We start from the raw sequence: 16,198 nt of genomic DNA, 5'->3' as shown, positions 1-16,198 counted from the left end.
ACATTTTCACTTTGTAACTTCGATATTACCAATGATTTCAGAAATTAATTATTGAGAAATGTACGTATATTTGGGTAGAAGCAGAATGAGAAATTAAATTTTATTACCATGCACATTGTTCTAAAAATCAATTATTTTATTCTAGGAATTCAAAGCATCTTAACCAGCATCTCAATTAGCAAATAAATGTTTTGACCTTGAAAACGTTAAGAGTTTCTGTCCTAAGTGTTTCTTATGTTCACAAAAATATATAATAGCTGAAATATATCTATTACTTTGGAACTTACAATAACCAAAAATTATTTCCAAATTAAAGGAAAAAATATGATGTCATATTATTTTTCAAAAGACTTTAAAAGAATCGATACCTATTTTGGGGAGACTAGAGGGGTTATATCCATGCAGAATATTATCTGCACAAAAATCAAATTTAAATCAATATAAGCATGAATACATACATTTTTAAAAACTAAAAATGCAGTTTTAGTATGCATACTATTTTAAAACTTGAGGTTTTTAAAATACATATATGTATATATCAAATATCCTTCCATACCAGCAAATATAGATATGTGCCAAATAGATAATTATTGGGTAGCAAAAGAACAGGCACACTTGGAGAAGCTCAAATACAGCAATTCAGCAACAGTTAAAAATAGCACTTCAAGGTAAATTTTTGTTTATCCACCTCTCCCCATTTAGGTTGCAATTTCAACTTCTAGTTATCTATTTTGGGTTTGGTATCTTGGTATCAATAAAATAGTCTCAGTTCCTTCTCCTGTTTCATCTTTTAACATATTCAGTATTTGTGAAGGATAAATAGTCCACCAGGCCTTGGTGCCTTGCTCAGCATATGGAATATGACTGGGGGTAATCCAGGGGCTTTTAAAGCAGCCATGGGAATGCAGCCCATCTCTGATGTCATTACACAGCAGGAATCCTAGCCTAGGATGCCACAGATAATTCTGTGGGTGGGTCTTTCTTCCTTGGCTCAAACCATTTAGAGACGACTCATTTTTATGTGTCTATCCCAGAATCAAGCCCAGGACATGGCATGGAATAGGTGCTTTTTAACATGTTTAATGAAAACAATAAACACATGAATGTCCTCAGTGATACAACTCTTTACCTATGAAGATGGAGACAAGGTGTAATTCATTCAGTCTAGCTAATCACCCTATGCATGTCATTTTCCTCCTAAGGCAGGACTTACTCTTTAACAGAAAAGCAAGATCTGTGAAATCGACAGCAGCTATCTAGAATACCGTGATAGGAAGAATTCACAAGCTTTTCTGGGATAGGCTATACGAAAGACTAGGTCAATTCTGTCTGGAGGACAGAAGAGGCAAAGAGATGCAGCATACCATGGTGGCTGAGAAATTGGCCTCTGAGCTGAACTAGGTGAGTTTGGGTCCTGGGTCTGCTTTTATATACTTTTGAGCTGTGTGACTTTGGGTAAGTTGCTTAATCTCCTGTAACTGAACTTGTCTTCTGTAAAATGGTGACAATAGTATGCATCTCGTAGTGTCTCGTAGTGTCTTCTGTAAAATGGTGACAATAGTATGCATCTCGTAGTATAAAGTGAGGTAATCCATGCAGTTCTTGGTGCTGGCCCATGATGAGTAACCAGTGCAGGGTCCCTGTGCTGAAAGAATTAGTTGATCATACAACTCAGGGAAGATAGAAGCTGACAGAACCACTCCTTGAACTTCTATTTTGAATCCTAAAGTAACAATTCTGAAAGGAAAAGACCAAAGATAACAACAGATGGTAGCAGGTTCTAGTATAGAAGATACTTTCAGGAGCAGCATTTTTAGAAAGAAAAGATGCAGCCCTTGACACAAATAGTAATTTTGCCATTGGGAGGATTCCTTCTTAATTGCCTCCAGCTTGGAAATCTGTATTCTGTGCCTGATTTTATCTGGCTCAGTCTAGAAGAGAACAATATTCCTTTTGCTTTGTTGTACATATGGAGATAGCCTGAATGGGTGGTGAACCATGTAAGTTTAGATTAACTTTCACCTCATGCATTCATTTCTCATACTGATGAAGTCTATCTTTTTTACCTTTGTCAAAAGCAAACCCATTGTTTAGAACATGAAATACCTGGAGATACTGTCATGTGAATCTAAGCTATCCATCCTGTGGGCTGACTGTGCACCTGAAGCAGCACCAGGACGGTCGTCAATGGTGTCCAGTCCAGACTCTCTGGAAAGGTTCATGATGTGGTTCTGATAGTACATGTGGATGCTTTCCCGAGTTGGAACATTGCCCTGTAGTGAAGGAGACATTGCCACAGTTCTTACTTGCCTGTGCAACCACCTGGCATTTTTCAATACTGACAACTCCCAGCTTTTATGCACACTCTGAGCAGATTAAAACAAAACTAGTTAAGCTGAGACTGATGTCAACTCGCTGAATTAATGATACCCAGTATTGCTGAGTAATGCTAAGAAATCTTTCTTGTTTATAGATGAAGATGGTCAAAAGGTACAAACTTTCAGTTATAAAGAAGTCTGGAGATGTAATGTACAGGCATGGTGTCTATAGTTAATAATACTGTACTGTATACCAGAGTCCCTCCTTATCCACAAGGGATAACTTCCAAGACACCTAGTGGATGCCTGTAACTGCAGATACTACTGAACCCTACAGAAACTATTTTTTCCCTATATATACAGACCTTTATAAATTATGCTCACTAAGAGATTAACAACAATAACTAATAATAAAATAGAACAATTATATAACAATATATTGTAATAAAAGTTACATGAAAGTGGTCTCTCTCTCTCAGCAAAGCAGCACAGATATCTTTTACCTTCTTTACAATTTCACCAATAGAAGATTCCTTCTTACCATAGATCTTAGCAGCCTCAGCACTGGTTTTTTTTCTTTCTTTATTAAATCAAGAATTTCTACCTTTTCACTTAAAAAAAGGATTTTACACCTTCCATTTGGCATATTTGAATTGCCAGCATCACTACTCTTGCGCTTTGGGGACATTAAGTAAAATAAAGGTTACTCGGACACAAGCTCTGTGATACCACGACAGTCAATCTGATGACCAAGCCTGCTATGAGTGACTAATGGGTGTGGAGCATATACAGTGTATAGATGCTGGACAAAGGGATGATTCATGTCCTGGGCAGGATGGAGAAGAATGGCATGAGATTTCATTACACTACATAGAATGGTGGGCAGTTTAAAACTCATGAATTGTTAATTTTTGGAATTTTTTATTTAATATTTTTGGATCATGGCTGACTGAGGGTAACTGAAACCGTGGATAAGGGGAGACTACTGTATTTGAAAGTTGCTAAGAGAGCAGACCTTAAAAGTTTACATAACAAGAAAAAAATTATAACTGTGTGGTGATGGATGTTAAGTGGACTTAACATTGTGATGATCACTTCATTATATATATGCATATATATAATATATATCAAATCATTATGTTGCATACTCATATAATGTTACATGTCTATTATTTTTCAATAAAAATTTTTAAAAGAAATCCCTTCTTATATATATAAGTATATAGATAATAGTAACTTTTCCAGAAATGAACTATTTTTAAATATAATCTGTAAACCTTATATGACTATATTTTGTTGCTCTGCATCTATCCTAACTTTTCCTATAAGAAGTTTCAGATCAAACTTCCCAGACTAAACAACATAATCCTTTATGAGACATGGCAGAGCTTGTGCACCTGCAAACTCTGGTGAGTGGAGGGGATAGGTTGAATAAATTGGCTAATATCCCAGGACTCTGTGTGTGTGTGTGTGTGTGTGTGTGTGTGTGTGTGTGTGCATGCATGTGCGCGTGTGCACGTGGTGTCTGATTATTTTAATTCTGAACATAGAACAGATTTAAGTATACAGGAAAATGAAGGGGTTATGTAAAGACTGTCTGGAAAGAAAGGATTTTTTTTTCTGTATGAAATTCGGAATATTAACTTTTACAATCTTTATAATTTGTGAAGAGGCAAAAAGAATTACACCAAGAGTATTACCTTTTTAATTTCTCTTGTCAGCATGCATCTTTCAATTCTCAGAACTGTAGATATATCAATATGCTCCCTTGAAATGGAGTTAAGCCAAGTTGTGAAACTATCTACTGTTGCCAGAAAAAGAACCCAGGTAAATTTCAAAATATTAAATATCCTCTTGATGATATTATCTAGGAGGAAGAAAAAGAAACAAGATTTCAAAAGAACAAAATGCCATCACCCATTTTGCTGCGTGCTGCACGGTGATGTTTTATCAAGGGCAGGCCTGGTTTGCCCTCCAGACCTAACTTAGTGGGGCACTTGCCACTCAGCCTGATGGGAGAGTGCAGGAAGACTGCAGTACAGGAAGCTCCCACTGGGTCTTTCTACACATGCAGTGTCAGCATCAAAACCAAACTAGGATAGAATTGTTAACTTTTGGTCAAGACATCTGTTAGAATAGATACATACACAGATAATAAGTTCGATTAAAAGAAAAATTGCATTCAAAGATATTTTTGTTATTGACACAGGGATAGAAGCAGTCTGTACCTATAAAGGTAACTGGGTCCTTTAATGCTTTTTCTGTAAGTTTCTTCTTAAGTAATAATTGTTGTTGGGAACAATTCTGTTGATTCAGTAAGAATTTGATGTTTCCTACTGTAGTTGCACTTCAGTTAAATGACCTTAAACCTATTCTGTGAAGTATATATCCATACCACTGACCCATCTTTATTATTTTTAATTATAGCAGCCTGTGTTATCTACAAGACACTGCACATAGGATCGATTCTCCCCAAACCAACAGAAGGCGTGAAATTCCTGATGTCCTTGAGTTCTCTTCCATCTCTGTGGCCGTGACTCTGGGAGCCCGGGAAAGGGAAAGCTGCCCAGCGTGATAGCTCAGCTCAGACTGCTACCTTGTCCATAACATTGTCTCAGTGTAGCACAGGTCTGCGCAGTGCCCTCACAGAGTTCGGCATGAGCTCCCTGATCATTGATTATGTTTGAGGAGATTCCATATTTGTGACCTAACTTATTTTAGGTCAGAATCAAAATAAAAGAGGGAAGATGTCATTAACTGCCTGTCTTGCTTCTTTGTTCATGTAAGCCAATGGTTTCTTAACTGGTATTTAAGGAACGATTCAAGACGCCGCCAAATTTTGATCAGTGCATAATTTTATTTTCATTTGGCATTTAAAAAACTTAGTTTAACTGACTATGTCAAATTTTGACTGCAATAAAGTGAATTCTTAGTGAATATGACAATGAATTAAGAATTTCCTTATTGTTTATTAAAAAAAACAAAACACCGACAAGAAAACAGCTTGTATCTTTTACCCTTTCCCCACCAAAAAAAAAAAGAAAAGAAAAAAGAAAATCAGATTTAAGTGTCCTAATAAAATCTCAGTGAATTCAGGGTTAATGATTATAGCTTGGAATTACAGTTTAAAATCACTAATATGGCATTTGGAAAAGGGTGTAAGCCTTTATGATCATGTGCAGGAATCAAAAAACTTTTTTCTGAACGGGGCCTGATAGTAAATATTTTCAGCGTTGCAGGCTGTACTGTCTCTATTGAAACTACTTACAGTGTACAATCAGCCATTGACAATGAATGAATTGTCTATAAATGGGCATGTCTGAGTTTCCAATAAAACTTTATTTATGGACATTGAAATTTGAATGTCATAATTTTCATATGTCATGAAATACTCTTTTTTTAAAAAAAAATTTTCAACCACTAAAAAATATAAAAATCATCCTTAGCTAACGATCCATATAAAAACAGGTGGCAGGTGGGATTTAGTCCAGGAGTTTTATAGTTTCCTGATCTCTAATCCAGCGTAATCAGATATGACCACTGGGTGACTCACCCCGGCGTTCCACCAATCCTCTCTCTACTTTAATTCTCATACCATAATGTGAATCAGAGTTTAACTTTGTTATGGTTTAAAACGAAAAGTTATTTGTGAATTGTGTGGCCTAGTAGGAAAGCAGACTTTCCCTCAGGTAAAGGTTTACTCTTTTCAAAAATAAAACCATCAGAAGAAGCTTAGCTGTATATGAGATGGCCACCAGACAAGAAAGACAAAGAAGAGTTATATAGTTCTACCTGCTGGAGTAACAAGAATCTTGGAGTGGCCAGCTGGTACCTGGGGAAGAAAACCTGAAATCCGGAAAAGGAGGTGAGAGAATGATTGAGAATGGCCTGGTGGGAAGGGGCCCTGAGACCCCTGGCTGTGAAGCGAGGCCCCAGAGGCTCCAGCCAAGAGAGACCTGCTGAGGCAGGAACACTGATCATTGACTTTCCCTTTGATGTAGTTTCCTGCCTATGCTGTCACTGTTTCCCAAGGTCCCCCAAAATCTTGGTAAAAATGTGTCACATCTAATAGCCTTAAATGAGGTGTACTTCAGAGAGTAGGGAAATGAGACGGTATTCTTCATTGAGCCAAGAAGCTCAGGAAGGGAGCAGCTGCTCTGTGAAGCTGAATGAAGTGAGGTACTACAGATTCCATGGGAGAGCAATTCTGAGTCTGAGAAGGCCGGGAACGCCCATGTTTCTCTTTCCACCCCACACTCCTGTCTTTGTTTTGATTTCGAGCAAGGCATGCATTTCCCGCGGTAGTTTGGATAGAACCTCTAGCTGTTTTATAGAGATATCAAAGGCAAGTTGACCCCAAGAGGCTGAACTTACTACAACTATTAATAAACATTAGCAGCATATTACATTTTTAACATTTTTCTTCTCACGTTCACAATTATTTCCTTAGAGCTGGTGAAAGTAAACATAATTATTTCACAGTTTTGCTTATGGTGGTTTTGACTGCAAAACTAAAATTGCTATGTTGGAATGCACTTTATTGGGCGATCACAAACTAACATGTGAAATTAGGATTTCTATTTTTACTTGTTTTTTTAATCATAGACACAGTAGGACATAGTTGTTAAAAGCACAAACTCTGGGTTCAGGCTCCTCGGATTCAAATCTCATCTCTCCCCCTTAGTGGTTGTATACATTTTGAAAAGTTAGCTAATTTTTTTCTGCATCAGTTTCTTATCTGTTAAATGGGTGGGGCTTAAAAGTGAATATGTCTAAAGGTCTTGAAAAACTGCCCGGCAAAGAAGGTGTGCAATCTAAAGGGTTAGATACTATTATTGCACAAAGCTTTGCAGCAGTAACAGAATATCTGGCTCCATATACATGTGAGTTAAGTTATCTGGAAATGGAGGCCAGGTGTAAGGATTGTGCTACAGAAGGTGTTAGACTGCCTTTGAAAAGTCTCATTCTGTGCCAACAAATGGCTTTCTTGGAAGTATTTGTGTCCAGAGTAAAAGAGCAAAAATCTTGCCTGCTGATAAACAATGTACACAGGAATTCCAACTTCGTGCAACAGAGGAAACAGCATTTTTATGGGAGTATGGAGGCATTTGAGTTAATTTCATTTGGAGGATTTTGTTTTGCCTTTTTTTTCCTTCATGGAGAAATCCTTCTCTGAATCACGTATGATGTGGAGCCCAAATGGCACCGTGACTAGGCTGGGAGTTAGAAGACTTGGAATCTGTCCCTGACTATAGCTGTGAATTCCTGAGGAAACTCATTGGGATTTGGTTTTCCCCTCATTAAATAAGAAGATTGGACCAAGCTTCCAGAGCACCTCTCATTTCCCCAGTTCTTTAAAATTAATTGCCAATATTTTTTGTGCCTGTATTCTGATGTCTTCCAATGGGACATTTATAATTTGCTTCCTCAAACCTCTTTTCATAGGTACTTGGATAAAAGAATTTATAAACTGACTCTAATCCGACATTTAATCCAACAGTGTAAGGGACAGATCTACTTTTAGGAGTCACTTTGTAGTTTCACTAGAGATGAGATTTCAAATGACTGCTTATTTAGTCATAGTCCAGAAACAGGATTTGATTAATTATTTTTAGGCAGCCTCCAACCACATACCATCTGGGCAAGTACATTTTCAAATTCCCCTCAGCTCATATTTGCCACTATTTTGTTACCTGGTCCATCCGATTTCTTTTTGACTGGTTCATCCTCTCGGTCTTCCCACTCCACAGGACCTGTCAGGTGTGTTTAATAAATATGAGTTAGACTCTTTTAGGGTATACTAAATGCCAACACTACTCTTCTGGATCAAAAGAATTTTTTAAATTAAATATAGGATAGTTTGCCTATTTAGAGACTTTGTGGGGAAAAGTTGTAAGAATTCATGGCTTTCAAATTATTTTCACTCCAGAACAAGAATCATGGATAGTAGGAGTGAGTAAACTACAATCCTCTGGCCAGTCTTTCCTGTTTTCTGTTGTTAAACAGCCTGTGAGTTTAGAATGGTTTTTATATTTTTAATAGTTGGAAAAAAGTCTACAAAATAATATTCTGTGCTCATGAAAAATATGTAAAATTCGAATATTAATGGAACACAGCCACACCCATTTCTTTATCTATTGTCTGTGGCCGTTTTTATCATACAAGGGCAGGGTTGAGTTGCAACAGAGACTTATGGCTTGCAAAGCTTAAAATATTTACTATCTGGCCCTTTATGGAAAAAGTTTTCTGACTCCTGATACATACTATGAAATTTTAATTCTGAGTACCTTGGGGTAATGTTACAAATTGTAGCATGTCATCCCCTAAAATGACATCATAGAGTTTTCACTTTATTTCCTAGTCTCTTATTTAAGACTAAGATTGTCAGGTCTAGCAAGGGAAAATACAGGATAACTAATTACATTTTAATATAAAATAAACAACAAATATTTTTTCATAATTTTTCATTTTGCGTAAGTCCCATGCAATATATTTAAATGACTCCTAAGCTAAAAATATTATTTGTTGTTTATCAAAAAATTATAAATTTAACTGTGTTTCTTGTATTTTACCTGATAACCTTATCAAAGACCATTAATGATCTGACTCCAGTTAATCCTCCCAAACTTATTTTCTGCTATTCTGTTTTACATCTCATCTTTCCAGCTAGGTAGACCTGCTTTATTTTTCATTTAAATTCAATAGAAAAAAGAAGAATCATTTAACAAATAGTGATAGCGTAGTTGTCTATTCATCTAAGAGTAAAAAAACTAGATCGCTACTTTACAGAATAATAAAAATTTCAAAATATAACTAAAATTCAGAAGAAATATAGGAAAACATTAGCATAATATTTTTGAGAGGCTTTCTTAAGCAAAATAGAAAGCTAGAAACTGCAAAAAGAAATTTAGATGTACTCGACGTCAGAAAAAAAATTGTTTAGATAACATATACCATTAACTAAATCAAAAGATAAACATTGAATTGGAAAAAAATATTTTAACACGTGAAAAATGGATAATATCCCTAACATGTAAATATTCCCTAAACTAATACAGACAAACAACCCAATAGAATAATATTATAAAAAATGATGAAAATGTTTAACTCTTAGATTTGGAGTTAGAAATTACCAAGAAAATAAAAAATATTCAGTCTTATTAGTTAGGAAAATTCAAATGAAAATAAAGGCCATTTCTCATCTCTGAGAAAGACAAACAATACAAAGAGTAATAATGGGGGATAAGGCTACAGGGAAATGGACACTCTCCTACCTTACACATTGGAGTGTAAATTAGCAAAACTGTTTGGGAAAATATCAATTAAAATAAAAAAAGACACACCTTCTAACCCAGTAATTCCACTTTTGATAATGCATTCTGTGGAAAGTGAATGTTCTTCCTGACCCTTTACTATGCATTTAAATACACACTCCCATGCACACACACATATGATTATATACAAAATTTTGTGCACAGATATCTATGATAGGATTGTTCATTGTAGAAAAATCTGTAAGCAAACTTTATGCTCATTAGAGATGGAATAGTTGAATAAATTAGCATATCCACATTATAGAATATTTTGCAGCTATTAAAAAGGATGATGTGGTTTTATAAATACATAATTGGAGAAATGTTCATGATACGTTGCTAATAAACATATAACAGCAGTTTGTATTGCACGAACTCATTTTTGAAAAACAAAGGAAACTGCCTGCACACACGTACTTATGCCCATGAGAAAGGAGTGAAAGTGAACACAACATATTATGAGGATTTGGTAGCTTAGTGGATAGGTTTTCAAGGCCGACTATGCATTTACCTCTTTACTGCTTGACTTGTTACACCAGCTCTGTCTTAATTTTGTCTTTTTAAACCAATAAAGTAAAATAAAATGAAAGTTACCAGGAGGTAGCAGGGGGCGCAATGATTAAAAAGGAGAGAGATTTTACAGTTAGAGCTTCATTAGAAACTAGTTTTTCTTTTATTTTTAAATATATTTTTAATTTCACAAGGAATTTATATATACATTTTCTTTGTAGAGAACAAAAAATGTAACAGATAAGTCTAAATTTCCCTTTATTCATACCACTTATCTGTCTCTCCATTCCTTCTCAAGAAGAAACCACTGTTATTAATTTGCTAAGTTTTCGTCCTTATTTTTCTCTTGAAGTTATATACTATTATATGTACCCATTAAAAATGCAAAATATTATCTTGAGATTTCCTTTGTTTCATAATGTGCATGGCATTTTGCAACATAACTTTTTTAATTGAACAATGTCAGGAATTGTTCTCCAAGTCAGTTCAAAGTAATCCATCTCACTTTTTAAACTACTACAGAGTATCCCATAATATAGTGGTAACATAACTTATTTGAATGTTCTTTATGTGGACATTTAGGATGTTTACAAAATTTTGTTATTAACAAATAAGTTTTGATAAATATTCTTAGACATGTGTCCTTGTGTACATGTGCAAATCCTGCTTCTGGTCAAGCCACACACCCAGAAGTGGGACTGATTTCTAGTGGAATGTGTACATTTAAAGTTTTCATAGATATTGACACACTGTTTGTCCAACTTTACAAGACCACACAGTGTATGCCAACACTTAGCTTCCCACCAGATCTAAACAGTAATATGCAAATGTTTCTGATCTTACCAATCCGGTAGAGAAAAAACCAAAATGTCAAAATAGTTTGTGTTTCTCAATTACTAGAGAAGCCGAGCTCTTTTTAAAAGGCCATTTCCATTTTCTGATTTGTGAATTGTTTTCATATCCATTCATCTATTGGGCTGAATTTTTCTTTACTGATTAGGAATTCTTACTACAACCAGAATACTCATCTTTAGTCTGATATACATAATCAAAATATTTTTACTGAGTGCCCCACTGCACTGTAACTTTGCTTTGGTGTGTTTTGTTGTAGTTTGGAAGTTTTCCTCCTTGGAAACATGTTTCTATCCTGCGCTTTAAAATGTTACAGTATAATGCTGAATATGGCATTGGCAGGTATAGTTCCATTTTTAGCTTCTGAGTATTGTTTAAGTGTGATTTCCCTTTTTTTCTTGGTTAAGTTGTCAAAGGTTCATCTTTCTTATTAGTTTTTTCCAAAAACAGCTTTTCACTTCCTGATGAGCCTTGTCTTGTATTTCTTTTCTATGACTTAGAATCTATCTAAAAAGTTAATTTTTTCTTTCTACTTTCTTTGGGCTTATTTCGCCTGCCTCCTCATTTTATAAAATGTATCTTAACTTAAATTTATGTTTTGATTTATTCCAAGTGTCAGACATGAGCAATTAAGGACAAGTAAAAATTGTTACAATCTTTAGGATTTAGAATTCTAAAATCTTTAGAATTTATTTGCAGTTCCTCTTTTACACTGAAAGGCCACAGAAATGGGGAGTGCTGGCCAGAACCTGTGCATCCACACGACACTCACCCTCCCCAGATCCTTTTCTCCTTCTTTTCTGTTCTTCTCTTGTAGATCTCTTTTTCTCTTTGCGCCTCTGTCGGAGTGCTGTTTTAGGGTCAGTAATCCAGGCTTGATAAACAAACTGAAGGGAGAAGGTTCAATTATTTTCTGACTTTTTAATAATTTGAATTAAAAGGAAAGGGATAGACATCAAGATTTCTGACTTTTGGAAACATATTTTTTTTCTCCCAACACAAACTAAATATCCCTCTCCCATATCCCTTCATATGATGAGCTGACCCGTGCTATTGTCATTATTGTGAAATAAATATGAAAACAGATATGCAGAAATATATTTCATTTGGTAACAACAGACAATCATGAGATACTTTGAGTATATACAAACCACCATTTCACCTAAGTTCCCACGTACCACCACCATTTGTAATACTTAGTTACTTATCTTTTGCATTATAGACCATGGAAATAAACTGGAAGCCTCACTAGGTCTCATTAGAGTAGTTTTCTCCCATCATAAATAAACTTTGAATCAAAAACAAAACAACATCTTTCACTCATTTATTTTGGGAAAATAGTTTTGCATATTCCATACTTTCCCTTGGGAATACCAGCTATTGCCAGCAACTTGAGAAAGGGCTTTGCAAACTGATTAGTATTTGGAGAGAAAAATAATGTGATATTAAGGTTAAGGAGTTATTCCGGATGATACGAAAGGAAAATTGGTGTTTTTGGTTGAATTTTGTCTTTTTCATTCAAGAGCTGAAAATAGTTGTATTAATATATTATAACTGCTAACCACAAAAGAGCAATTTTGAACAGCCCACTCACCAATAGTCTCCCAAGTCATGCAGAAGGAAAAAAAAGAAAACCTTGGTATACAAAGCTAGCCATCCAGAATTATGAAGCCAAGCAGGCATGCTCCTCATGCACCACAGACACACCTGAGTCTCAGGGAAGCTGGGTTTTCTATTATCGTAATAAAGTTAGAGGACTGTTTTGTATGGGAGCTTGTAGACCCAGACATTTTCATTTTATTCTATATAATGTTCAGATTTCTGAAATCTTTGAAAAACACAGTGTAAGAAAACCATGGGCATTGTAATGTCAGTAAAAATAAAGAGGGATTTAAGTCTTCCATATAAGGAAATGTAAAGGTCATAAGTTACTTAGAAAGAACATTTCTTAACTCTGGTAGAAATTTCAGTCTTAAGGGCAGTTAACACAAATATAACAACTGTATTATTTCTAAATAATAAACCCAGGAGACAAAAAAAATTATCTTATTTTGTGCCAAAAACATTTTGAAAAGTGAGATAAACTGGAATTTAAAGGAGAAGGACCACAGAAAGGAATTTATGGTAGATGTTTATTGAACACATTAATTGGGAATCCTATCAAGAATATCTTTGAGGTTTGGTACATTAATAAGCAAACTTGCTTCCACAAGATATTGATTCTTTTAAAAAATCTATTCTGCTAAATGTAAATAAATTTTCAGGCTTAAGAGCAAAATATGTTGATATTTCTTTAAAATTTTTCTTTAAAAAGAATTATTAGACAGTTGCTTTTAGATACTGCAAGAATCCCCTGCCCCCAAAAGAAAATAAAAATGTAATTCAGGATTTCTAAATGTAATAGGTGCACAAGCTGGAGGAAGTCTTTTGCTCTGAAGAATATGAAAGCATTGGGAGAGAGGGTGAGAAGGAAAGAAGAGAATGCTTAGGACTGAATTGAAGAAGTCTTGTAGAAAGAGTGAGAGCTATTAAAATTTGACTATATTAAAAGGGAACTCCTGATTCTACATATGACATCTAAATGATTAAGTCTATCAGTTTTCTCACTGAGGTGAGAATTTAAATAATGCAAATAAGAGGAGATGAGGGAGAGAGAATCATATGGCAAGTCTTTATTTGTAGATAAATTATCTTAATGTTGATGTTTGGAAATACAAACATTTTATAGTTCCAGGAACATTGGATAGAGGGTCGGTTTGGCCTCAGTCCAATTGTTTCAGGGAAAAGTTGATAATGAAGGCAGAGGAGGAAACATCCCTATTCTTACTGAGTCAAGAAATAGAAGTTTTTTATTGAAGTTTCTCAATTCTTACTTCGTAGCTGTAACTATCAGCCATTTGACGGATCTCTCTAGGGAATCAGACACAAGCATCACTAACCATAAGTAGAAAATACATGGAAACGTATTAAATGACCTTCGGATGCTCCAAACCGCACTGTCACTAGTGTGTATTCTCAACTTAATTTTAAATTTTCCCTTACATAATTTTATCTTAAATTCTATCACACATATTAAGGGAAAATGGGATTCATTTTACTGAAAACTTATTATGTAAAGAAGCATTTAATATTTAAAATAGGAGAGAATCTTATTGATGTGGAGATCCTTAATTGAAATTGACTAAGTTTCATAAACTGTCCTTTAATTCAGGTGTGATCCAGGACTTTATGTTGTCTATAAGATTTTTTTAAAGTAAGATATGGAATTATTACATTGTAGTCTTTCTTATAAATTCTTTTATATGGATAGAGAGCCTCATTTGTAGACATAAAAGGGAAAAGAAAAAGAATCCTAGGGGAGTAACAACAGTGAATATCAAACTAAAAATTAGAATCCTAGCATTTAAAAATGATGAGGTAAATTATCCTAATGTTGACATTTGGAAATACAAATATTTTACAGTTCCAGAAACATTTGATATAGGGTCAGTTTGGCCTCAGTCCAACTGTTCTGGATCCTGTAACTCAAGGTAGATCAGATGCTTGAATTTCACCCAGGAACTTGAGAGAAATACAGAATTTCAGAACCCACCAGACCTGATGAATTTAAAGAACTTGCAATTAAATAAGATCTCCAAATAAAGTGTCAGAAGCACTGGTCTTGGTCACCATCCAAATCATTTCCTTAACACCGAGCAGCATAAAGACCTAAGTGTTTAAGTGCTTGCTTCAGATTAAGTCAGAAGAAACAGCTTTCTTTAAAGTATAAGAATAGTAATTCATTATCTATGACTTTCAGTAATGTAATGATTACGGCATAGATAACTGGACAATTTCGTTGTGCATTAGATTAACTAACGGTTCATTTTAAAACAGTTTATTCAGCATTATCACTGATGCTGTGGGAAGGAGGAACCACATAGACTGTACATGGCAGCACGGCCGAGTGAGGAGATGTACTGACTTCAGAAAGAGATAGGGAAGGTGACGTCCAGTTTGGGAAGATGAAAACTTAACAGGAATCCAGAAAGGAGATGGAGCAAAATGAGTCTTTTATTAGCTTATTCATAGTTTTACCAGCTTTCTGAGAAAAATTATCATACTTTTTACACATCATAACTGATGCATGCAACCAGATGTGACCCTTTTAAAGTGACACATGACTCAGACAAAACTACAAAAAGGACAAAAAATAGATGTGTATCTGCATTTTCTCTTTCTATTTTTCAATAGGCTCTGGTGTCAACTGAAAAAACAAGAATCAAATGATAAAAAAATTGGCTTCTCTTTTTGGAAAAATTTGCCTCCCAATATTTTAAATTCTTATAATTTCTTCATTTTATGATCTATAGAACAGGAAAAATGCAGATGTAGCAACAGGGATCTGCTTGTCTAAAGATCTACACAGCAAAGGGTCACACACTGCATATCACTGAAACGTCAAATACCTTTGCAGCTCTGATTAAATACTGAAGAATAGTTTTGGGAAGTTTAATGACAGACTTTGGCAAGGCTAAAATGGCTGATGCAAACTTCCCAATAGCTCTCTACAAAGAAGGACAAAGCAAGAATAATTAGTAGGAAAGAAAACAGAAAACTAATAATTTAATATATGATGTCAGTATGAGTCTCTACGATTACATCGGTTAGGTTCAAACGTGCCAATCTTTGAAGCTAGAGTAAAATGTGCTCTGCTTATAAGTTACAAATAAAGAAAATAGTCAATCATTGCAAGTAATCCATACAAATGGTGAAGATGATCATGGTCTCTCCTTTGTTGCATGATGAGTGATGGTTAGAATAAAAGTCATTAGAATAAAAATAAACACGTGGAGTCATTACTATTTGGCAAACCAGCTGCACACATACACACAGACACAGTCATCTTGAAACAGACACAGTTAGTAATGGTGCCAGTGAGAAAGCATCAGAGCAAAATGTCTCTGAGAATAATTTAGATCTTCGATAAGGCAGAGGTGAATGTAACCTTCCAGCTTGAGAAGACCTAGCCAGCAAACTGACAATGACCTCTTCATAGACACTTCATGTGGCTTGATGGATAAAATTCTAGGTGCCTTGTAGTATAACAAATGGGAAATAACTCCTAATATGTGGCTCTTTCATTAAAAATATCTATATCTTCTCTCTGTATATAAAGATGAATTAAGCTATCAATCAATATGTAACTCTACTGACAAATCATCA

General features: G+C 34.9%; 1 protein-coding gene across 1 annotated transcript in view; it reads right to left on the bottom strand.

The window, feature by feature from the left end:
- The window catches only part of PIEZO2 (piezo type mechanosensitive ion channel component 2), a 383,378-nt gene that overhangs the window by 38,668 nt on the left and 328,512 nt on the right, over positions 1–16,198 (bottom strand). Inside the window, exons 33-36 of the mRNA XM_023534183.1 lie at positions 11,766–11,880; positions 8,012–8,071; positions 4,019–4,185; positions 2,107–2,273 (exon numbers count right to left, since the gene is read on the bottom strand). Of these exons, the coding sequence (XP_023389951.1) occupies positions 2,107–2,273; positions 4,019–4,185; positions 8,012–8,071; positions 11,766–11,880 (509 nt within the window). The remainder of the gene's footprint in view (positions 1–2,106; positions 2,274–4,018; positions 4,186–8,011; positions 8,072–11,765; positions 11,881–16,198) is intronic.

The sequence above is a fragment of the Pteropus vampyrus genome, unplaced genomic scaffold (genome assembly GCF_000151845.1).
Source record: "Pteropus vampyrus isolate Shadow unplaced genomic scaffold, Pvam_2.0 Scaffold122, whole genome shotgun sequence".
Taxonomy (NCBI): domain Eukaryota; kingdom Metazoa; phylum Chordata; class Mammalia; order Chiroptera; family Pteropodidae; genus Pteropus; species Pteropus vampyrus.
The sequence above is the reverse complement of the archived record's forward strand: the minus strand, read 5'-3'. Positions and strand labels throughout refer to the sequence as shown.